The 26,388-nt window shown below is 42.3% G+C and overlaps 1 protein-coding gene across 2 annotated transcripts; it reads right to left on the bottom strand.

Moving 5' to 3' along the window:
• LOC133349450 (ubiquitin carboxyl-terminal hydrolase 15-like) lies at window positions 1-25,969 on the bottom strand. Of its 2 annotated transcripts, XM_061562902.1 has the most exons (22): window positions 25,714-25,969; window positions 22,671-22,798; window positions 22,343-22,482; window positions 21,722-21,848; window positions 21,093-21,238; window positions 20,590-20,651; window positions 19,619-19,765; window positions 17,144-17,276; window positions 16,412-16,585; window positions 15,372-15,530; window positions 13,693-13,917; window positions 13,014-13,097; window positions 12,136-12,230; window positions 10,514-10,711; window positions 9,373-9,464; window positions 8,523-8,906; window positions 7,359-7,429; window positions 6,952-7,070; window positions 5,630-5,779; window positions 4,241-4,344; window positions 2,983-3,071; window positions 1-2,615 (listed from the first exon to the last, which is right to left on the bottom strand). In XM_061562902.1, the coding sequence occupies exons 1-22, from the start codon at window positions 25,965-25,967 to the stop codon at window positions 2,442-2,444; spliced, it is 3,255 nt and encodes a 1,084-aa protein (XP_061418886.1). In that variant the 5' UTR covers window positions 25,968-25,969; the 3' UTR covers window positions 1-2,441. The 2 variants fall into 2 exon arrangements, with proteins under 2 accessions (XP_061418886.1, XP_061418887.1); XM_061562903.1 differs by lacking the exon at window positions 19,619-19,765 and having other exon boundaries at window positions 25,714-25,967.
• Window positions 25,970-26,388: the final 419 nt, after the last annotated feature.

The raw sequence follows: 26,388 nt of genomic DNA, 5'->3' as shown, positions 1-26,388 counted from the left end.
TGTGTTTCATCTCAAATTTATTTAAAAAGAACATAAAAGCAATCGTCAGTGACAATCAATGCCCACTGAAAGGCTTATTTTGTGCAGGCAGGTAACACCAGCACTAATCCATGCAGATTTGGCATCCGTTCCACACAGTGCACTGCACCCACTCCCTAGCACCCCGCATCCTCCAGACTTACTGTGGCAGACGAACTTAAAATCAAGCGTCTGCAGTGCTCGCGTCAAATTTTGCCGCTAGAAATATGTATTGCTAGCAGCGCCAGACTAAAGGTTGCCGAATATTAGTGGGGGAAGTTTCCGATAGCGTCCGTTGAAGGGAGAATTTCCCACCTTGATTACAGTATTTCAATACAAATTTCTCCTGCAGGTAATCTTTATTCTCACTCCATAAATTGTCAAAATATCCTGTAAACTTGAACTACTACAGTGGAATAGGTTGCACTTACATTTAATGTATTATTCGTGTTCTCATCTTGTAAGATTTGTAACTTTGCAAAATGTTACACAAATCACAGCTATCGTTTGAAAAACAACCGTATAGAATCCACTGCATTTCTTTGTCTCAAGCTTACAGAACACAAACGCGGATTTACCCCGTGAATCGATGTGTGCCCACAGAAATCATGCCCTTCCCTCCTCGCCCAACCCAGGAAAAGTCAACAGCCCCAGCACGGCAGCCCCCTGGCACGCACACATGGGTTACACACACACACACACGAGGTCACGCGAACGCGCGAAGTGAGCGCTCGTGTGGATTTCTCGGGTTGCATTTTTAGGAAAGGGAGGGGAAAAAAAACTTGTCACCCAAACATTAAAAACACACCAGTACAGTGCAATTCAAACTTGTATCCACACACTAACATGCTGTGAGCACGATGCATGGGCTGTCCACACAAACGAAGCCTCATTCTGGCTGGTACAGTGGTGTGAAATCAAGTGTTTTTTTTATACATTTTTCTCTAAATCCCTGACTACATGTACCAACCGTAATGAAGTATTAAGATGACACAAAATCGAGTTCAGTGTCAGTACTGCCCATTGTCAATGTGCACTCTCCTGGTTATAAAGTTACTGTATATACACAACTGCGCTAAAAACCCCATGCCATTAATGTACAACAGTTTACATGAAAACTCCAATATACAGCATATACAATTTCATCACGCTAGCATATATTTATTGTTACTCAAACAAGAAAAACGGCTGGTGCTATTAGTTTGATATTCATCACGACAATCTGATATTACTTGAAGGACATCTGGCCACACGCACGAGTTTCGTGAAATCTTCACCATTTAATTTTATAAACAGTACTTTTTAAAAACCTACGTATCATCCTTTGCCTGTTAAAAACTGCACTTCTGAATTTACATTTTCCAAATAAAATTAACGATCAGATTAAAAGCAGTACTATTTTATAGCCACGATAAAAAGATGACGTGGCAACGTCACAATTATGAAACAGACACCCTGGGCGGAGTTTCATTACAAGGCTCCACAAGTTACTCGGGATGAACAGGGCCTTGTTGTAGGAGCACCATTAAATAGCAGCTACAAGAACTCCTCTTTGATTTGTGTATCTAAAAGTTGCAGGAATATGGCCTCTTCATGAAACGCAATCATTTCTCGACTCGTGCAAACACCTCTAGGAGGTGGCTCTCAACTGAAAATTTGGAAGAAATTATAAAATCAGAACTCAATATCTATAGGATCACAGGCCAAGTGCCTTTATACCTACCATCCACTCCATTCGAGCCCTTATGATAGGCCACCAAAAAGTAACAATATTTATGCAAAACTAATGCTTTATTATCACGCCAGTGAATCAATATGCACTGCTTCAGTTATGCATCACTGATAGATCCACAAAATCACACAAAAAAGTTAATTCTGTGCAAGTATAAGGAAGTGGCTTACCTAACACTATTAAACAATTAGGCCACCCCAGATTGACTCAAGGCTGCAATTTGGAAACAGCATAAGTGGTAAAAATAATGAAACAGGACAAACCACAATCCCCATGGCAAAATGAAGCGAAGCCAGGTGTGTGCAACTATGCCTGGAAAACTGATCAAAGAACAGGCACCATCATCCGTGCGTGAGACCATGCGAGCACGTGCATGCTCTGGCAGGAGCATGGGGGGGCGGGCTGCTGGCTGGCTGCGCGAGGCTGGGCATGTCAGCCACTTGCTTAAAAGGGAATTTAGCAGTGGGACATTTTTGGGATGTACGAGTGAGACGGGCGTTTTCTTTTTAAAACGATGTTAAAAGGCACAACCTTTAAAAAGGGGTAATAAAGTTGGTAGGAGACAGAGGTTGGTGGTTGACTGCTACCTGGATGCACCTTAGGCAGGCACACATCACACTTCCACGCTCGATACGAACATGCCAATGCGTCCTGTAAGGAGGGAACCCGTCGGTTGTGCACACAGCTGGGCCTAGTTTGTGTCCATGTTGTCCATGTTGTCCATGGCATCCTCCTCTCCGCTGGCAACATGTCTGTTGTCCTGCGAATCGTGGTTTTCCTCGGGGACGCCCAAGGATGCCGAGACCTCCAGAGCACGCTTGAGGTTGTCCCTCCGCTGGTAGAAGAGCACGTACGCAGCCTTCGACTGCCAATGCAAAGACAATTTTATGCACTGCGATTCCAGGCAAAGTTTATTTAGAAACATAAGGAATAATCACATATCGAGATCCACCATTTTGGTCATCGATTGCTTTTAGGTCTCGTGCTAAATATTTGTAAATACTATTTTCAAAACAGGATTATAGTTTTAGTAGAGCACAATAAACATGCAAGCAATTTATAAATACAGAAATGCAAAAAATACATGATGCATATAGACAATACACAACTGAAACAAGAAAACTGAATGCACTTCACCAGCTTGTATTGTGCATAATTATTGGAGTGATTTCAACATGCAAAACAAGTTTTAATGAAGAAGGTTTTCAAGAAAAACGACTACAAATTCTCACCACAATCTGATCTTCAGCCGAGGAGGAAACACTGCTGTCATCGAAGTAGTACCAGGAGTTCTCCGCCTTGTTTTTCGCATAAGCAGTATCTGCCAAGGAAGACCATGACATTCACACAGGTTTTTAAATATCAGTACCTGTACTTTCCACCATACATTGTGCCATTACACAAAAATGTCCAACTCCCTTTTGCCAAGTGGTGAATGTGAAAAAAATTAACCCGTAAAAACAACGTTTTTCACTATAAATCCTTTATATGCGTGTTCAATGGGCCACAACCCAGCCCACATTGGTCTTTGAAACGGGCGGCTGGAGTCCTCTCGTGCTCTAGCTTGAGATGGCTGCCACCTATGGGTCAGATGATTGCCTGCCACCATTAAGCAATTAGTAATTAAATATATTTTTTTACCTAAAAAGTGTAAAATTTTTGAAAAAAAATTTCACGAAAAGAAATCGTCACGCACAACGAGTCTGTGTGCAAAATGTCAGCTCGATTGGATCACGGGAAGTGGGTTAAAAAACGACCGAAAGATTTGCACGGTCGTAAGCGCGCAAGCAAGCAAGCGAACTTAATATAAAGGATTTTAAAAAAGATGAGATATTATCAAATCGATATTGCACAATGGCAATTTGGAAAACTACAAGATTGAGATCAACACGAGCAATCAATTACAAAGTACATTTAGTTGAGATTTTAGTAACCTGCAAACAAGTAACTTTTTATACGCTTTTATTTAACTCACTTCATCTGTTGTAGCCTCAAAAAATAAATCTTGTAATTAAATTTTTACACACTTCCCAATGTGCAATCGACTGCAAACTTCGTATAGGTATGTCATACTGACACACTATATTCTATCATAAAAAATCCAAAACATATATTTTTTTACTTTTACATGCTTTTATTTAACTTACTGTATTGTGTTGTATCCAAAAATATTGTAACTCAATTTGAACCGTATTTCCAATGTCGTATCGACTGAAAACTTCGTATAGCTATGTCACTGATGACAATACTATATTCTATCATAAAAAAATTTAAACGATATTTTTAACGGCTCTAATTGTCCACGCTCAACTGACGTTGGCTGTAAATCACCACGTGGTCCCCGACGTCACGGCCAGCCTCGGGAGCCATGCCCAGGGGCGGGGCATGTGGAAGATGGGGAGGGGCAGCTCGACAGTACATTTCATTAAAGCGTGTTTTTTAAAAAAGTATTTTTAAATATTTTATTACATCTAGTTTGTGTATACTTACAGTGGCCTCCACCCATTCCTCCGTAGTGATTGGACACCGCGATGAGGTCATAGGTGCACGGAACATCCTGTGTTCCGATCACAAACTCCGACATGTCCAGGTCTCTGCATGCATGCATGACAATAACGGAATTAGCATAAACACGTTCCTTCAGAGTGGGCAGGTAGGAACTTGGTTGGACAGCGCATTCGTGCACGACAGAAAGCTCGTGGTCACGTGACGCACTTCAACCAATCCGGGAGCGTACATGTTTGGGAGGGGCTATGCACGACAGACAAATAATCCCTGGTGGACCGTGTGGAACTGTTGTTCCTACCTGTAATACCCTTAAGTATAATTAACATAAACATATTTTATATTCCCCCCCCCCCCCCGTACTATTTTATTGCAACGGAGCTATTGGCATTATGGCAAGAGCATTAACCCATTTGAATATCTCAAAGCAGTTCAAACCATGTTCAACTTAGATAATGTCCACATGGTCTTTTTACAGGACTTAAATTGGTATTTTTATTCTTTACAGGGCACAGGGTGCACTTTCCCACTCCTATGAGAATGTTGCATAGCAGAAAAATCAATCACCCAGATCGAATTTAGCAAAAACTAAGTCAATATTAAGATCAGTTATCTTTTTTGTGGAAAGGTGACTGGGCTGAGGCCATTATAGACATTTTCTTGAGAATTCCATTTAATCAAGAGCAGTTGCCTGCATTGGAACCTAGGATATCAGGTGGTACCAACTCCGCATTGACACCCAAGCCACCTGACCAAATCATGTCCAAGCACTTGAAATACATCCGAGATCGTAAATAGTAATACAATACCAAACATTTCATTCCAAGATGATTAAGATACCAGTGGTTTCCAACGCAATTAAATAGTTTTCCATTGCAGTGCAGGTAAAATCCAAAGCAGCTGCAGAATTTCCTTTAACAACATAAAACGTATATAGATTGAAAAATAAAATCTTACCATGCAAGATTCAAAGCAATTCAGCATAATCATATATTTTAATGCCAATATGCATAACTCTAAACTAGTACTAAACTCAACAGGTATGCATCAAGAGTAAAAGTTGAAGTTGATGTTTTAAAAAGAAAAAATACATTTGGTGACGCAAAACATCGTGGATTTATAATTAATACAAAACATTCAAACATATGCAGACTTTATTTAACGGACAAAATAAGTTTCAGCTGGATCCCTTTCTTTCAGCATGGCCAATTCACTTGGGCCATGACAATAAAGAGTTCATTCTTGAATCTAAGAACACAATTTATCCAATCGTCGTAGGATGAATCATTACATGCCTATTATCCAATGCACATTTCAAAATGCACGTGCGAGAAAGACAACGAATACAGGCAGTTAAACACGGCGGGTCCTCACCGGATCGGGAAGTCCACAAGGGTGTCCAACTTGTCCCTCCAGTACTTGTTGTACGAGAAGCGCTTCAGATGCACCACCAGAACTTTCGGCAATGCCCACAGGTCAAACTTCTTGGTAGCTTGCTTGTGCTTCTTGCAGTTGGGACAGTACCTGGGCAAATACACCACCAATACCCCTAAAGACCTCTGCCCCTAAAGAGTACTTCTGTACTCTTATAAGCGGTCATGACAACATTTACAACTAGGTGGGACCTATGAATGTTGTCCCGGTTGATCAAACGTCCCAAAAACTTCCTGAAAAATATGTTCAGCAGCTTGGCTTTTCTGGAAAATAAGTGACATTAGTATTTCTTGGAGAGAAAAAAACGTGGATGAAATATCTAGGTCAATCAAACTCCACTGTAGGGAATTAATTGTGGCTTTACCTGGTGTGCATGTATTTATCAAATTAGTATCATCAATAGCAGTGTGACAAAACATGTTTATTCATCATGCCAGTGTACTTATATGATCAATCGCCGAGTTCATATCATTGAATGTTTCATGTACACTACTAAAACAAAATAAGCCCCTTTATATTTTGTTCATAACGAGGTCCTGAAGTAATGACAGTACAAGCACAGCAGCAAAAAAAATATGCAAATTGAGAGCAGAAGATTAATTTATTTTAAAAAAGCACTTTAACAATGTAATATTACTCAAGCAAACCAATAAAATCAGTTAGAAGGGTTCAGAGGGCATAAAAGCCCACAAACACCCTTTAAACTGCAATTTCGAATTGGATGGAGACAAACCCAAATTACATTACCTGTTTCAATCCTTGGAATACAAAATAATTTATAAAATTGACAAGTATGGCTGGTTCACCGACTGGCAATCACTCACGACCAGAGCAGATTGCACAAAGAAAAAAAAACTCTATGTCACACCGATGATTTATGTCGGGAATTGGAAAAGAGTGCCATTTGCCTATCAATTGATAAAGTTAGACCCTAAGATATATCAGTCAAGAGGCAGCCATTAGGTTTACAGGTCATTGCTTAAATTCTAAATTATTAAATACGAGCAGAAAGCCTGCAATCCCTCAGGTAAATGTCACTCAATAAAGCCATCTCTTCTGTCCATTGTGGCTAACAGACGGTGGGGGGCCATTGCAGAATAAAATACACGTACGTATAATTTAGATAAACTCCCTATGTAATAAGACATGGTCTGTTGCAAGCCGACAATAAATACCAACTGGCTCTCAGAGGAAGTAATGCCTCTTAAATCTGGTTTACTTGATACTTGGAATGTGTACTGGTTTGCTCGTGGGATAGTTACCACGGATCCGTGGCTGCCAGTTCCTCCTTGGTCGTGAACAGCTCGATGCATTCCTTCAGCTTCACTGGGTGCTTCTTCTTCAACGGCTGTGCGAGCATGCTGTCATGTTTTTCAAATTCCTGCTCGCACGCCACACGCCAAATATTACAATTTGGATATGTGCAGCATATAAGTTCCACACCTCCAATTAGCACGGTCGGCTACTATGCATGCTATGAAAGAAGCTACACATACACACTGCATTTCAAGATTCTGTACAGAAGAGATATGCATCACAAAAACACTGACGGCATTAACCAACTGTGTAATGGATTATACATTTATGCGGAATAGAAAATGCCTTCCTGAGCTGCAAAATTTAGGTCACCTTGAAGGCAAGGGGGATATAGTTCAACATACAATATTACCTTATCCACATTGTTGTTGTAGAATCGTGCTCTCGTCTCAGTATCCCATTCTAAAGCCAGATAGGTTCTCGCTGCAATGCAAGATAAGACAAAACACTTAGACAAGGGCGGGAGGGTGGTGCAATGGTAACACTTGTGTACTTCCCAGCAAGAAGTCCCTGGGTTAGATTCCCCACTCGGTTGCCTGTGTGTGCATGGGTCCCCGCCCCTCCAAGTATCTAAAAACCCACAACCTCTATGCAAAAAATTAAGAAATTAGGATTAGACATCGGAATATTATTCCTGCTGTAAAAAACTTGACAAGTTCCTCTTGAATGAGAATTGTGAAACTCTCAAGGCATCCCCAGGTAAAGAGACAATACGTAATAAAAAAATACAATTATTAGTTACTTTTGCATTGATCAATGTGTATGCCTACAAAAACAGATCAATCGATCACGCTTGAATTACCCCATTATCTTACTTCGGCGCTTACCATTCAATATGCATCTGCAATGCATCACTACACCCAAACTATATCTGCATGCAATAAATGTATGTAAATGTGAAGGTAGAACGAGTTAATGAATAAAACAGTTTCTAGCCTGTTGGACAAATAGGGTCAAATAAGTATCAATTGACAGTTCTTGCCATCATTTAAAAAGCCGATTATTAGTGCAATGGAACCTAAGCAAAATAAATTATACACACACACGGTATGCTTAATATCAAGTACTGCATACAAGACCATAAAGCATGACCACTGATCATTCCATGTATATATATATACAGCCCTTTGTCAAACCACTTATAAATAAGGGCCACCCATGCCGTGCAGGTCGTGGGGGTTATAACAGCCATCCTCCCCATGCTGGTCAGTTCCCATTTTTGAAGGCTGCATTGTCCTCTGCTCTCCACCATGTAGCCCCGTAGCCTATAACGACCCATCTGTGCATGGCGGTGACCGAGTAAAGCACTATCCAGTCTAAATCCAGGTTATTTTCAGGAGATATGGTTATATTGGATAGACTCTGGGTCATTTGGTCATAGGGGTGTGTGCACGTTAAATTTGATCAGCATGTCTGTATTTGTGCATGCGTGTTATTTAAATTAATCTGTGTGTGGGTGATTTGGTCATAGACCCGACGATGCCATCCATCTGAAAATGTACGTCCTCACTGGCACCTTGGAACTTGATGGGCTTGCCGTCGTCTGTGATGGCGTGGTTCTCTGTATTGCCATACGAGTTGACGGGGTGGATGGTGAAGAGGGGCCGTCGCTTGTGTTCGCATCGCTGCCCTTTTCCGCCCAGCTGCGACTCATCAGCACAGCCCTCCCCATCTCCCCTCTCCCCCCGCTCGGGAGACGCCTCCGTGTCAGAGTCTCCGTCGACCGTGCTTACTGCCGTGTACGTTGGCACCGCCCTTGTGCTATCCTTGGGTCTGGATGGTACGATCTGCTGGTCCGCATCGCTCTCAGACTCGGAAGCGAGCTCCTGCTCCGGGTCTCCCGTGACTGTACTTGAAGGCACGTCCTGATTGGACGTGTCATCCTCCATGTGTTCCGAGCCTGCCGGCAGACAAAAAAAAAAAATTATTTCCAGAAATGTTGAGATGAGATGGCCGTGTCGGGGTTCACTTAGTTAGTAAGATTATACGTGATAATTGAATCTTTTTCATTTGACCGCCGTGCAACGAATATCTGTGGTAGGGCTTGTAGAAAAGGGTAGCATGGCCATTTTTTTTATAAAGTCACATGCAGACACCTTAAAAGCAGTTCTGCAATATATTTGGTGGGCTGCCATCTAATATGGGGCGATGCATCATTCTGCAAGAGTTCTGAAGGGATACATGTTAATTTCATGATACGTTGCAGATGGCACAATTGTAATCAAATTTTAAAAATATATAAAGAAATGTCATGCGATCTTAACAGAGTTCCTGCATGCTTAAATGTCAATGTTTTTTTGCACATCACCAAAACAAGCCGTCAAATATTAAAGCTATGGTAGATAAAAAAACCAGTCAAAGCTCACCATTGCATTTGTAGTTGTGGGGGTAGTGTGTGCCATTCTGCTCCTGATGTCCATGATCTTCCTCCTCGTCATCTGGTTTTCTAATGTGGCGCCTGCAAGCAAAAGAAAAAAAAGGAAATTTGCAAAATCCCTTTGACAGCATTTCACACAGACATTGGTCAGAAAGCTTCCAGTACCATTTCCACTGGAAGGTAGACTTAAAAGATAAGTCAAATGTTTAACCAACAGAAGTAGCCAGGTGGTTCAGAGGCCAGAACACTGAGATATTTGGTTCAAATCCAAGCAGCTGCCCGTAATTCAGAATATTTATACTGGAGGAATGTAATGAGCTCTAAAGCTTTTTCACAGATGTCCAGTAAACCAGTTTCTACAATTACAGCTTTGGGAGTTCAAAATATTAGTTTGTGTTCATGAACCCATACCGATTGTCGTGAAGTATGGTCAAATAACCCCTACAACCTCTACGGCATGGGGGGGGGGGCACCTCCAACAGCCGTAGGTTGAAAAGGGGGCTGTGTCTATGCTATGCTAATACATAGAAACCGTACATGCCAAAATACATACATTGTTGTATTCACTTTGATAAAAATCTCCCCCAGTTTAATATGGTGAGGTGGTCCATGACTCGGTGATGGGCAGCATCTAAATTACATGCAACGTAAATATTTAATTGCAATGAACGGATGTCTAAATTACACAACTCAAAGTAGTCGGTAAAATAATTTACAGCCGTTTTGTCAACCCACTGGTGGATGAAAGCTGCCCCATAATCAGTGGTCATGCAGGTTGTTTGGCCATACTTCACCACGCTGGATTAATTTAAGTTGGCGCAGGCGGGGCTCAGAACCCATTCGTGATATCACTCGCTATCGATTTTAGCCATGAGCTAGGATTTATGGTGCAGCACGCAAACTACTACACCGGGTCAATTGGTAATTTGTGTCTACAAATCACCCCTGTAATTTGTAATTTGAATATTTATTTGCCCACATTTGCTGGCGGGGCAAGGCGGGGCCTATTGGCCAAACCAACCTAAATGAAGGACCTGCCTGAAAAAAACATCTTTTGACCAAGTTTGGCTTGCTCCACCACCTCAACCAGACCTCACCCCCTCCCCCTCCAAGTGTTGCACGCCACTCACTCCATGCATTCAGTGAGGTGCTCGTAGAGCCCCTCCAGGGTGGTGGTGCTGCGTGGCACAGACACGAGTAGCGGCAGCCCGAAGAGCGACGTGCTGGCGCTGCTCGAACTGTAGCTGCTGCGTGACGTCTTGCGCTCTCGCATGTACACGGCCACATGAACGTGGTCGGGGGCCGTGTCCTCGTCCGCCACCTCGAATCTGAGAACACGGAAATAGAAACCTCAACACAAGCAACCGCTCTCAGCATGTGGATTTCACAGCCACTTAGATTCCAGATTAATGGACTTCAACTCCTTCAAGATGCCGGCCAAGTAGTGCAGGGCGAATGCTTGAGGGAAGAAATGGATCAATGCGTAGTCTAACCCAGTAGACCAATTTCATTCAGTCAACTTTTGATTGTGGGGTGGGGGAGGTGGGGCTGGCCTAGATAAAACAAAAACAGATAATGCAAAACTTGTATTAATTAAGCTATAAAATGTATAATTGTATGCCTATAATTTATTGTCCGTGTTTATTGCTTTTTGTAGCAATTGGTTTACTTTGCCGACATGTTTATGGTCACGTGGGCACCCATTTATGGAACCTCAATGCGCAGCAAGGGGCTTGTAATAATTGGTATGCACATAAAATTTATGGATATATTATCAAGCGCAGTTAATCTGCAACTGAAATACTCAATAATTACCTGCACAGGTGATGGGCAATTTGCAATAAAATAACCATGCATTTACTTGCACATTATTTTCCTAAAGCAAAATACCCTTGAGTATGCCTGACCAGACCTTCACAAGTAGGATTGAGCCTGTACAGTACTTGCATTGCAAAATGCATGGGAATATCAGGTGATGTACTTAAGGGCAGGGAGGTGGCAGTACAGCAATGGATGTTTTAATGCCCGTTTACCCGCTTGTATGAAAGGTTCTCTCCAGGAACTCCAAATTTCCTCCCAAATGCTCATTAAATAAACTGGTCAAACATCTCATCGCAAGATCTTTCTCAAAACAAATCATTGTGACTTAGTAGGCTATTTGAGAGAAAGACAGATTATATTATATAAATGTTTGTGTGCATCAAATGAACACTACATTTTCAAAGCTCTATTCTACATTATAATTCTACGTAACAAACTGCCGCTACTAACAGATTAACTTATGGTGAAGTCAATGTCTTCTACATGGATTTAGAAACGTGTTAAAATTTGGGGTAAAGGTTTCCTGTCTTATTAGGATTCGTAGATAACAGGCTTGTACTCGTGCAGATTGTGACTTACATGCATATTAGTGTACATGTGAGAACCAAGTGTGATTTACTAAAAATGCCATGCCAATGTGGATATAGGCTAAGAGAGAACAAAACTGACAAATTATAATTTCACTTGGAGGTGGGGTGCGGAAGTAACAAGGCGAATAGCAACTTCATTACAGATATAAAATAAAAGTATTATTTTTGGAATACAAGCATAAAAAAAAAATCAGATCACAAGCTGCTGTTACTAAAATAATAGTTAACGGTTCAGTTATTTGGGTATATTTTTTTTATTCTTTTACATTTTACAAAAAAACTAAAACATTACTCAAAAGTGGTACTGGATCCTTGGGTAAAAGTACATTTTCAAAACTCACACAAAGATGTCGTCTCGATCATTGATGCCATTTAGAGGCTCGTTCATAGTGAAGATTTTGTGGAAACGATGATTGTACACGTCTGTTACTACCATCTGAAACGAGACCGTAAACACAGCAATTAATGCTCAGAAACATGGCATGGAAAACAGATTCCGTTAGAAGAGATTATTGCATTATGGATATAAACAATTGACAAGCATGATAATAGGTTTTTCCCCTTTTTTCTGGCAACAAAAAAACAGGTGTTAAGATGTTAAAACACCAAACTGAAACCTTTTACAAGGAATCATGTCTGCATTAACCACAATACTTGTGGTCAGAATGCAAAAAAACTCCGATAATATATGCATTGTCTTTGAAACTGAATTGAAACCATTTGAGACTAGGCTCGAAAGAAAGCAGTCTCTGGTGTGGACCAATCAGTTTCAAAGACAATGCATATATTATCGGAGTGTTTTTTTTTGCATTCTGACCACAAGTAAATGCAGACATGATTCCTTGTAAAAGGTTTCAGTTTGGCGTTTTAACATCTTAACACCTGTTTTTGTTGCCAGAAAAAAGGGGAAAACCTATTCTCATATTTTGGTACAGGCAAGGAGATCCCATGAAATGACAAGCAAATTAACCTTCAACAACTGACGAGCACTGCAATAATTATCAGAGGAAAGTTTGAAAAAAACTATGCTGTCTTCAAGTTTCAAACACTTGAAGAATATTTATTATTCATAACAGCACACCCCCTCACTTTTCACTATCATCCCTTTGTTATGCCGAGCAGAGATGTCTTATTAGCTCAGATGTTGGGTTACAGAGTTACAAAGTTCACGTACAATACAGTCACGCCATTATGCATACAGCTGTTCTCAGGGTCTCACGTTTTCCTTTGGGACATCAGCGAGCAGGCCCAATGCAGCACAAAGGTCGGAGACAGAGCCCATCTTGGGCACCACCACTCTGTACTGCACAACAATAGATACAAATCCATTATACAAACATCAGACGGTAAATAACAAGTACTCCTAGTAGATGCCATCTCGTGGGTCTTATGACGATTACATGCCACCATGACCAAATCAGCTGGCATGTGGCCATCTCCGATCTTGAAAGTGGAACAGGGTTGAGCTTTGAGATTGCATGGATGAATGACCACCATGCACTAACATGTTGTCAGAGCTTGCGGGGCTAAGTGGTGTGCAGTGTAACAAAATATTGCTGTACTTTATTTCCATGTCTATGTTCCCTGCCTTCACAAACCCGCACAGTGAAATATGATCAACCCCCTCAAGCCACCAAGTATAAAGTGACCCTCATCCAGCTGTGGATAAGGAAAGGACCGCTCGTAGAATACAAAGACACACACATGCCACCGTTTCTGAAGGATTCTATTTTCTTATTCTTGGTTATTTCGGTAAAGTCACGTAGAAGGGAAATAATAGACGTTTTGGTCACAACGCAAGCAGCCGTCCTCAGGGGATGCCATTTTGTTTATGCAGGTGTGAGAACACGTCACATGAGCCACACAAATAATGCTTCCCCCCCATCAGGTGAGCCTACCATGGTAGGCTTGGACTTTGGGTCTTGCCAAACGAGTGTGACCTCCACAGCCCGCTCCGTCTTGATGGGCAACGGCAGAGTGAGGTAGCAGAAGGGGTCGAAGGTCACAGACACCTTGGCGCACTCGGGGCAAATGAGCGTCGACTTAAAGAGGCCGTGGAAGATGTCTACGATGATGGAGTCGTTCCGCTTACGGTGATTGTCCCATGCCTCTTGCGCCACAACCTGAAAGTGACATTTTAAGGGTTAAATTTCACTGAGGAACTATTACACCGGACATCATCATCTCGTGTTTTAGGTTGAATAATTATACATTAAGAGGATGAAAATTCACGTGTAAGTGTATAATTGGCCTATATTCATCCACAAACTCCTCAATAACTCAAAAATTATTCCAGTTACTCAACTGAGATTTTTGGCCACTTGCTTTTAAGTATTTTGCACGCGGAAAGAAGCTGGAGCACCTGGAGAAACTCGTGCATACAAGTAGATAACACTAAAAGGGCCCAGATAGATGGGTGCACAAACCTACTCTCTAAGTTCTAGAAGTCTGTACGAGCCATCAAACCTTGCAGTCCATGGGCAAGAATGTGGCTATAGCGGGAGGTGGAAAATGTTCAGCGATACCATTTTCTGTACAAAGTTAATAAAACCGATTATGTAATAATACACTCTTAAATAAGATCGTCATACAATTCACTTTGTTCGCAATTTAATGATGCTGGCACATTAACCGTTGCCATCCGAGGTGGTTCCAATTCACAATATGTAATATTGGGTTATTTACTTATAACACACAAAAGCTACTGGAGGCGTAAAGGCATGCCCCACCATCCCCCCCATCGTAAAAAAATATGCCAGGATGGATACAGTTGATCACAAATTCGTAATAATATACACCATTACTGTTATATTCACTCATGAAGGTAAATTGCACCAAATACCTTGTTTATAATTCTACTGGTATTTGCATAAAGATGCACATACCAGAAGTGTTATGCATGTGGCTATAAACGTTTTCACCTACGCGTGGCTTTAGGTCGTGCTGCCCTCAGTATTCATCTAAATCACTATCCAGTCTCGTAAAGGATATCTGAAATATAACCAATTACCCTTCTCATTATACAAAGCTTTAAAAATGGCTGCTATAAAAACTGAAAAAGCTGTAAACATGGCATGTTGATTTCTATCGCTAGAAGAGATGACAGTCGGCGTTTGAGACTTACGATCGAGTGTTAGCAAATGAGGAAATATACCAGAGAACGCATCCATCGCATGGAGTGATGCAATTATGTTATCTTGCACGAGCTAGATGGATTGATTCACTGCGAGACCGAGATGGCGAAAGCTTGGGGGAGACCCTTTGCTGCAGCAGTGGATAGACCCATGGCCGATCTTAATACCTCATTCATTTATTTTAGCACACCTAGGCACTTCCATCACACCCATAACTTTAAAAGCAGCCAAGTTATTCGTATAGCCCCAAAACAGACCCAGAATAATACGCTGCGAATCACGAGGGAATGCTATCCATTACATAAATAGAGCATTCTTTTGAAAGTTACTGTGGGACAGATTAATTATTAGGATGCGAATCGTGATTATTTATTTACCAGCTGAAAAAACGTACAAAACCTAGAAACCCGCATGTGGCATGTAACCGAGTGGGCCGCACCTACCTTGTCATCTCGGCCCTCTGCATCCTTGAGCTCCACATAGGGCTTTTTGCGGATGCGGTTGAGATCTTCGTGAAGGCCATCCAGGAGGAAGGCCAGCAGCTCCTGCGAGTCCTGCTGCTGGTACCCGGAGAACTGTGGGGCAAAGCGGCCTACCTGCGTCTGCATCGCACACACAAAGACAAAGACCCCCCCCCGTATAGCCTTAGACTGTTGGGACAAGTGCTGTTAGCGAGCACCTTGGAGCTATGTAGCTCTTTTTCAGAAGCAACCTCACCACAAATGATAGCTCAACAAAGTGGCTTAAAATGTGGAAATGTATAATACTCTAAATTCATGTTGATTATAAATGTGGAGGGAAAAACCGGAGGGACCCAGAGAAAAATTCACGCGACCACAGAGAGAACATGCAAACTCCACATAAATAGGCATCAGGATCGAACCCACAACATCCTGTATACCAGGCAAGGTAGTTAAACATCGCCACCGTGGCACTGCCCCATGATTGTGTGCCCAAGGTTGTCCAACATTTTAATATTGATGAATGACAAAAATTACGTTTAAATCACAGGCAAGCAAGCCTCAAAATAGGACTCAGCGATGCCACCGATGGCACACGTGTTGGTTCAAATACAATGTCAATCAGGAAATATGAAGCACAATGACACAGAAGGCCTCAAATAGAAATTTAAGAGCATTTTCTCAATTAGGATTCAAGCACGTGGACAGCCAAGAACAGAGCCTAGCTACGCACCCCTACTGGGCATATCAAACCACGATTCAACTTAACAAACATGCATTAATTTTTTTTTTTTAATGACCTAATTTTCAGTTGTGTAAAAATCATAATTGTTTCTTACATACACATGTTGCATTGCAAGCAAGAGATAATTTACAAGTGAGGAACCAATGCACTGACATGTCAAGCATCTAATGTAGACGACTTGCTTTTTTGGACTTAATCTGAAAGAAAAAGAGTGGCACCTTCGAAGAGAGTGACCGCAGCACAAGCCTCTCTCGAATCGCAATTAAGGCAGACAGACCTTGAAGGAGCGTGGCACGGTGGACGAGTAGCTCCCAGACCACATCTGCTTGATAAGATCAGCGTAGGCACAGGCGATCTCACCACGCATGCCCAGCGGGTTGTCGCGGTTGAGCTCCTTTAGATATGCATCCTCCAGGAAGTAGGTGGTGAGAGGTGGCGTGTTGCTCAAGCACTGAAAACATATATATATACAACAATTATAATAGCTGCACATTTCTACAAATGTTAGTTATAGTTGTTTTATTGTACATGTACAGGCCATTGTCAATCCACTGCTGGATGAAGGCTTTTCCCATGCCATACAGATCATGGGTGTTATTGTTACTATATTTCACCACACTGGCCCATGCGGGCCTGGGTAGTTGCCCGTCCCAAGTACAATCAGGGATTTTACATGCTTAAGCTTCAGGAGATCTGATGAGATGCATCACAAGACATTTGGTCAGAGGCTTGTTATTTTAGCAACAGACATTGGTTCGACGATTCAACGGAGCAAAAAAAAATCGTATTAAAAGCAGCAGTTCCGTTAGTTATCAATCATAGGTTTAACAGATAAATGTGACTTAATAAAGTGCATTCATAAAAAATATAACTAATGAGCACGTGTTTGTTTTAAAGAGTCAAATATATTCAGGCCTATCTCAAGATCCACTTCCATATAAACGTATTTGCATTCCACCTATGTTCATATCACAATCTCCCTTGTGAATGTGCGTGCGCTTTCACTTACCTGCAAAGCAGAATTCATGAAGCAAGTATTCCCCAGGTTGCTGAGGCCACAAAGGCCTGGCGTGCTTGTTCCACCGCGCCCGCTGTACGAGTTGTAGCTCGAGTTGTAGTTGTTGCTACTACTGCTGCTAGAGCTGCAAATGGCAAAAGCAGCCATGCCAAACGTCAATAAACTAGCCTGTGCCAGACGGGGAAAATATTCCATCTATTTTAACACGCAATAACCTTGAAAGATAATACCAACACAAAACTCTGGTCAAGTTTGCTCAGCCACAAAAGTTAAAGGGCACCAAGTTCAAGCGACTTGCATTTGTATAAAAGATATGTTTATATTTCAGGAAACCAAAAGGATATCTGGACCTAGAATATAGTAGTAATAAAAGAACTGACCATATGCAGATGGAAAAACTAGTATAATGAATATGGTGAAAAGTGTAGAGGTGACTTCACTTTATAACAATATCAAGTAGGTCCCTATAAATAGGTTTACCAAAGGGTTTTCTCAATACAATACTCTGCTTGGCAGGATGCACGTAAATAATTACATTTAACTCTGAACAATAAAAGTAGAGCTTGCCAGGTAATTGCTATACATAGATATACTTCATTCAGCTCCAGTTTCCACTGGATGTTAAAACAAAGCTGTTTTGGAAACCGACTGTCTAATAACTTGGCCAATAGTAAAAAAAAAGTTCAGATCCAATAGTGCAGCACATGCGAAAATTTAAGATGTTTCATTAATGACGTGGTCAATGACAAACCAAAAGAAACCTAAATTAATTGGCCAAGAGCAGGCATATGGATCCAGTCTTGGTATATGTAGTCATAATAAACCATTCGAAAAATAAGAACTGAAAATCCACATTGGCATTATGAGAAACACCATTTGGTCGCAACAAAATTAACAACGTGCCAGCACTAAGCATACCACATACAGTATATTGTGTACTTGACATGCGTTTCATATTTGTGTTACAGATTTTGGGCCGATGCAATGTAGTCAGAATAAACTAGCTACTGCGGATAGCAATGTGAACACTCGCACCCAAAATACCATACTTCTCGTATACACACGTTTTGGCAATTGCAGTCAGTCAACAAAACAGCCATTAAAAGGCAGGCAAAACACATGAAAGGGTAGTGCACCACACCAGACCACATCCGTCTCCCAAATGCTGACTTAGTGTTGACTACTGGTCATTAAAAGCCAAATCACCCTAGGTGAGGCCGAGTACCAATTGAGATGACTGGGTATGAAATTCATTTTCCGCATTCATAACGTTGCACTAACCACTGGGCAACCACTCCTGATACCCTAACTGATGCACTCACGTACTCCCTTTTACATGGACACACACACCCATGTCTTTCATGTCAATGACATCACTCGAGCACATTAGTTTGATGCCAATGCTGTGAAAACGCTTTGGAGCAACCCTAAAAATGTTTTCGCATGATAAACACTTAATTTTCCAAAGCCAATTTTCAAGTTTCTGATTTTACTAAAAAAATCTTTAAAATATCCAGTGTGTGTACAGTTAATAGTATTTGGCATTTAATCCATTGCAATGGACAATGGCACACAAATGGTGTTGTACTGCTATGGGCATGGCCTTGAATAATTTGCTAAACACAAAGGAAAGCCTGGTTTACACAAAACCAGAAGTGTGCCATTTTTTTGGGCACAAGCCAGGTTTAGAATCTCACAACTCCCCCCCGCGGGCCGAGGAGGGTCACATTGACAGAGAACTTCGAGAACGTAACACCACATTAGCAAGGGAATGACGCCATATTTCACAAACATACGTGGACGTGGTCGCGTGTTCACGGCAAACAGCCCGACGAGTTGTTCAAACGTACGCGTACCCCCGTTGCACGCGAGCCACTCAAAACCACAATGCGGGCTCCGAACAACCCACGGGCCACAAGGTTGCACAAACACACATCTGCTCTAGACAGTATACCTTAACGAATGCATTAATACAGAACATGTTTCATGCAGGAGGGGGAAGCTAGAGGTTAGTAGAATGGTAAAGGTTATACAATGGGATGGCAAAACGGTTTGTAAATTCAAAGCCTGAATTTTTTTCTCAGGGTACATTAAGGAGAAAAAAAAAATGAGTTGCATGCTGCCATATGTTACATAACGAAAATACAAAAAACAGGAAATGATTAATGGGTAGACTGTAAATATTAAATGAAAAAATAAACTGAATTCAGCATGAATTATTCAGCAATAAAGCAAGCAAATAGTAAAAAGTTGAACAGAATTTAAAAAAACTTAGGGGTCCTAAATTTAGGGTATTGAAACTTGATTAAAAATTTAACTCTGCAAAACAAGATTCCCTGTCCAAAAACAAAAGCAGTCTAATTATGAATCATGCGTTCTGCTAAAAATAACAGATGCCAGTCCGGCGGGTACTGGATGCGTTTTATTTGGCAAGGTCAACTGACGCGCACGGCAGGGTTTACTGACACTCGGGCTGACGAGAATCTGGCCGTGAGAGCAGAGGTAGGCTGGGGAGGAGGAGGAGGAGGTGGGATAGAGGGGGTGGGCACAGAGGGAGAAGAGGAGGGCTTTGGCGACGGGGTGTCGTTCTCAGTTGCGTCGGCACTATCTGATCTATGGAAAGGAGGGGGAGCAAAATGGGCAGGAAAACACAAAACCAAGGTGAACTGAAAGTAAGACAGCAAAGCAAAGATACACTCAGAAAGAAAGTCGAAGCAGCCACAGGTGGCCCGATAGCTTTGTTGAGAACAGGAGTGCCGAGTCTTATTCGGCAGAGAGGTTAGCCAATGTCAGTGCTAAACCGATTACGTCATAAGCGGATTTGAATTCTGCCAAGATCACTACCTTAATGAATCACACGTTTTGGTTGACCGAGAGCCACAACATACAGTTCTAAATAGCATCAACGCAAATATGACAAAAAAGGTATTCACTTACAATCCATTTCAACAATACCATTAAGATTTGAACTTCAATCACCAAAAAAAATATGATGGAATTGTGAACAAATACCAATTGCACCACATTGTGTCCACAGGCTGGGTTTTTTTTTTTGTCTCCGTTGCAGTCATAAAGGTCATCTGACAAAAACAGCTCTTTAGCCACCTGTTTAATGGATATTTAAAACTGTTGCAATTATCAACGAACTACAAAAAGTTGCATGATACGAATTAAAATACCACATAAAACCCCAATAGGACCTTATAAACAAATATTTACAAGTGACAGAAACCAGCACAAGTTCCTTCTTGCAGCAGTACAGTGCAGTGTGGCCCAGTTACCCTGCAATAGCAACTTCTAATGGCAGCATTCCTGTGGACTACTACATTAATAACAAAATACAAAACAAGCAGGTTATTGTTGCTTTCTTGCCTGGGTGGGTGGGAAACAAACCAATAATAAGACCTAAACCGAATGTTAAATCATTATTAACATACTTGGTAGTAGGCGATTGTCTTGGCCAAGTTCCATCTTCATTTTTCTGTTCTATTACCAGTACCTGCAAACAGGGCGATAGTGGTGTAAAAAAAGAGTTGCAAAACCATGCAGACCTGTCCCGAGGGAAACATTACGTCCCATCAATACGAAGAATTGAATTGCCATATAATATGTACAAGAATTGTAATCAACAGCCCTTTGTTAAATCAACTGCTGGATGAAGGCCTTGGGGAACATACGACCATAATTCATCATGCTGGACCGTGAAGGTTGGTGAAGAGGGGAGGAGTGGAAGGTGAATAGGACCAATTCTGATGTTAATCATAACTCATGTTAGCCATTGGCAAAAGTCAAACTCGGGTCATCAGATAACCTAGTGTTGCTTACCATTTTAGTCACTGCTTCTGACAATGATATATTGGAGGGTTTAAAATCCATGCCTTCCAACAATGATATTTCTGAAAAATATACAGACACCAAAAACGAGACGCTGCTTCTGTACCTGCCCCTGGAAGAGTCCCACATCCTGGAGGGTCTTTTCGGGTTTGTTGAGGGGCTCGTACGTGTTGGTCATATATTTGTTCCACAATCGTGTCTCTTTCTCTTCAGGGATATGAAACAGCTTCCGCATCTCCTTCTCTATGGTGTCTGCGCACAAACACAAAAATAGCCACAGGCAAATGACTGTTAAGCAAGCGTCAAATTAGGCTGTGTTTTTTTCCACAGATTAATCAAACACTAGCGCATCCCTTACTAGCCCTACCTTGCCCAGCAGTGAGAAGTTAAAGGTTGACAACTAGGCCCTCAAACAGTATCAGACAATTATGTTTTATTTTTATTATTTTATTACTTCCCTTCTACGTGACTTTACCGAAAGAACCAAGAAGATGAATCCTTGCAGTTACGAAAGCTTTAAATCGAAATTTAACAGTATCAGAATGTGTTTATACTGGAGGAATCCAATGAGCTATAAAGCTATTTCCACAGATATCCCAGTAGGGGCAGGTAAGACAGTGTCCATTAAATGAGGCTTCACTTTAAACATTGACAAACTGTCTTTTTGAATGACTAAAAAAAAATGTAATCTCAAGTGTTCTTTCACAACACCAAAATATCTCCATATACGCTTACCAATGGTATCCGCCTTGCTGAACTGCCAATTCACCACCGTATCCAGGTTGCTGTTGTCACAAAGCCTCAGCTCAGTGAGGTACACTTCCACCTTGCAGTGCTTGACAAACATACCATATTCTATTACCTGCCAAGGGGATAAGACGCACAATTGAAAACATATTATAACATTATCCACTGGATCAGTTCCTCAAACTTAGAACTCTAAAGACTCTTAGTGGTGCAGCTTTCCGAGATTGCCAATATTGTGGCACCTAAATGTGCGTTTGAAGGGGAGAGATTGATAAAGAGTTCTGAGGAATGAAACTTGATAAAACACTGCACTTAGATGATGCAGCAAGTGGTTAAAACTTATACTTGAATGTCCAATAATGTCAATCAAGCAATTAAACAAAAAAAATGCATAAATATTCAAATCGATAACTTAAACACTTATTCATATTTCAGAAACTATTTAAGGATTCATTCTTAATTAAAATGTAGTCTCACAGACATTTATGGTAATTTAAAGACATCATGCCAGTAGCACTTTAAAAAGTTCAATGCAATGTAACTATTCAACTCTTTCTGAATGATAATGTATGGCCTTGTGTGTGGAATTAATTGGGGAGCTGCTAATACCTTCCTTTCGACGGGCTCTTGGTCAGCTGTATAGCCATACCATTCCACCAACTTCCTCCAAGCCTCTGTGGGCACCAGAATGTAATCCAGCTCATCGATCAAATTATCCTTAAGCCCCTCCAAGTTCTCGTCTGGGCCAACTGAGCACACGCATTGGGAAAAAGAAAAAAAGCATGACAAAGCAGCACTTGCGCCGTTTTATACTTCAAATAGAAATGAGTTTGAAATATTATATAATTACAGTTGCATGCTGGATTCGACACCTTATTATCGATCAATATGCACGTTTGTACCGTGGCTTGCTCGGGCATGTCGAACTATACACTACCTTTGAAGAGACCAGAGTTGTCGATGGGGCCTGGATAGGTGCTCTGGTCAGCTGCAGAGTAGACCTCCCAGCTGTCAAATCCCACATGCTTCTTCCACTGTTTGAACCAATGGCAGTCAACCAGGTACCTAAAAACGGGAAAATAAATTCCTTCAGCAGATATCACAAAAAAGTCAAGCCTAATGAAGCACACAAGCTCTTCTAGCAATTAAATTGCCAGGATTCAAGGTCACACTTGAAATGGCCAATAAATAACTTTATGCCGTTGTGGGGCATAAGGTCCCTACATATACATGACCTGCAAATAAATGCACAATCTCTCCAGTGTAAGGAATTATATTAATAGACCAATTCATTGTTACATGGCTAATAAGGTCCAATATCTTTTTACTATTTGAAGCAAAAACGTATGATGAATGGAAAGGGGCAAGTCCATAATAATTCAGGTGATACATCAATCAGTGCAGGGTGCATGTTTCACCAACCCGCAAAGACCACGCTGGTGACGTGTCGTCAAACAACTTCCGTGATTTAAAGGCCTTCATCCAGCAATGACTTGCCAAAAGGGCTTAGGTGATATAACTTGTAACTACTAGGAGTAAGTGATGAATCCTATACTACTAGTGCCCATAAAAAGCTAATTAAATGTTATAACTTTATGACTGAACATGTGAAAAAGCACTTCATATCGCATCGGATTTCTAAACGATCAAATAAAGTTACCGATTCAAACTGAATGGACCTTTGGTAAATGTAGCCTCAAGGTTTACGTAATATGGCAAGATAGAGCAACATCTCTGACACTTTGCTCTTTACGAACAAAAGTGGACTTCCTATTTATGGGTCCAGCTGCTTAACAGTTGTGCGCCTTCCATCACCGAATGTCATAACTAAACTACAGTATTGGTTTAAAGCTATGCGAGCACAAGTTCTGATAAGTCATAATGGGAGGGCAAGCAAGCACCATGAAATATAAAAATCAGCTTAGGAGTTCGCCACAACAAAGTACTTGAACAAGTTAGACAGGCATTATGTACCTTTGACTGGCCTTCGTGGGTTAAACGAAACAATCCTTTTAGAAAATGACCCAGAAAGAATGTTAAATATTTCACAAGTGCAAGAGTATGTACTCTGTGATCAACCTTCATTTCACCACACCACGACGGTATTGTTTTGCACATCCGAATTGTTTAAAACTGTTGTCCTTTAAAAGCAGCTTTACGTTGAAGTGTTTATTTTTGACGCAGGGTGGCGAGGCGGATAGTGTGCTGGATGGTATCACGGTCATCTCCCGGTGCCAAAAGCAGCATAAAATTGGAACCCAAGGAAGGGCCCCACTTATTTGTCAAAAATAAACCCTATGTATCCAACGCCCTGCAAATGCAACTATATAAACCTTATCAATCCCATTATTCAATATGTATACAATCACCAACTTTCCACCAAGTACAGTATACAGTACGAGAATTTTAAAACGGCCCCATGAGCAAATTGTTTATATTTGGTCACTTAAAGTTTCCAAAAGGCTTCTCTTTTAACACAGCTCACTCGTGTTCGTGACTCATTTAAGTATTTTCGCAAACGCCTCTTGATTAGAGCGGTCTGCGATTGGATGGAATGTTGTCACAAGTTGATTTTCACGTTCACTGCATTCCAAATGCGTAAACCTTACCAAGTATAATATAGGGTCGCGATTTGAACACGTATCTAAAGACGGAAGTTACTCCAGTCTTATAGATTGTTTAAAAAAAAGCTTTCATAAACTACAAGTGACCTGAAAAAGATAGCAACAGTGTGGATGGTAGATTAAAAAAGAAATCCACGAGGCAGCAATAACCTATCACCAAAGTTAGTCACTCACTGTACATAGACGTGAAACACCGGTACAATGCAGCCAAATAAGGCGTCCCTAGGCTTTGGCTGCCACTGGGCCAGGAGGATATGGCAATACAAGACTTAAGACAGGATTATTTAAATCTATCTGTGCGGAGCTTTGATCATTACCCAACCACCACCATCATCTGCCGTCGTATGCGTCGTCGATTCTCTCCGGGTACTCGGGTTTCCTTCCCACAAGGGGAAGCGAACAACCCACTCATTAACGCAATTCATGGCCAAATGTCACAAACGTGGCAGGACCCCCTTGACAATAAGTCTTGAGACTGGGCGGAGACTTTCCATGGTAAAAAGGCAGTGGTACTCCTATATCTATAAAACAAATACTATTAAACTCGCGCTTTCAAGGTCTACATTCTTCAGAGGCTTTAAGCGTGACACTGTTACACGTTTCCCGGTAACCCCAACCCCCCTTTACGGGTAGAAGATATCACATTAAAGTGTCATGGGATCAATAACACCTTCTCAAAACTCGTTTCTTTCCCTATACATTTTTTTAAAAAATCTTAAAACATCTCAAGCACTCTTGGAACGAGGAGGATGGGTGAACACCTCCCCCACCACCCCATCCCCTCCGCCAGCCTTGTCAAGACACCGGCTGGAGGCCTCAACATTCCCCCCCCCCCCCCGCTAGTGGCCACACGCCATGGGAAAAATCCGACGTTTCGTCACTTCACCATCATCAGGAGGCGGCGGTCAATCCACTGCTGGATGAAAATCTCCACCACCCCCACCCCCCCCAAACCGACACAGCCAATGCCGTTCCCTCACGTGCCAGTGAACAAGCCCACGGTTTAAACACCGTTTAAAAGAACTGAAAGAAACAAAAAATCCACAACCCCAATTATTCAACAATTCGCTATTTCCATGGCGAATCAAACCCCGGCCATGCGGGCGGCGGTGGCTGCTAGCGGAGGACGGCCGAGCAAGGAGGCTCGGCGTGTACAAGCCCGAGGAGGCCAACACCGAGTCGAGTCACCGGGTAGGCCGCCTCGACTCCTTCACAGCTGGGGCCCACGGGGGAGAAACGCAACGCCAACCAACCAACCAACCCCCCCATGCCGCCACCACCCGCTCGCCTCTCAGCCCCAACCACGGGCCCAGCGACAAACCACCGCCCGACCGCCCGCCCGCCTCCATCGCACACCATGTGTCGCCTTTCTTGAGCGGCGTCTTGAGCAGGGCTCCGATGTCGCCCTTCTGCGTCGCGAGGTCCGCAGCGCCGCCCTCCGCCATCTCGCAGCCCGGGCCCTCCTCGTCTCGCGCAGTCATCGTCGTCGTCGTCTTCTTCGTCGTCGCCACCGGCGGCGGCAGCAGCAGCAGCAGCACAGGCGGCGGCGGCGGCGTCGGTGACGTCATACTCTCGCCGTCTGACGTCATACTTTTGCCATCTGACGTCATACTCTCGCCGTCTGACGTCACGCCTCGCGTCTCCATTGCCATCTTGCTAAGGGGGGAGCCCTCTCTGCGGCCGGTGCTTATGTAAGAGGGGTGACGTCATCGCGAGGGAGTGGTTGGGTGCGGTGGTGGTGGGGGCGGGGGGGGCGAGGAGGGGGGTGGGGGAGGGGCGTGGTGGGGTGGGGGGGTGGATCGATCGATGTGAATCGATGGTAGGGGGTTGGATCGGTTACGTTTTGATTTGGAATCGATTCCCATCGTCTTCGCTGGGACTGAATCTACGACAATCACCCAGGAATGTCTATCCGTAAAGCTCGTGACGTCACTCCACATCGAACAGCCCCCCCTCATTAGAAATCATGAGCAGGAGACGTCGTCGAAATGGACAGCCCCCCCCCCCCCTTTATTATTACCTACTATAATG

Source organism: Lethenteron reissneri, chromosome 30, assembly GCF_015708825.2.
Source record: "Lethenteron reissneri isolate LAM-NWPU_2019-01 chromosome 30, ASM1570882v1, whole genome shotgun sequence".
Lineage (NCBI taxonomy): Eukaryota > Metazoa > Chordata > Hyperoartia > Petromyzontiformes > Petromyzontidae > Lethenteron > Lethenteron reissneri.
The sequence above is the reverse complement of the archived record's forward strand: the minus strand, read 5'-3'. Positions and strand labels throughout refer to the sequence as shown.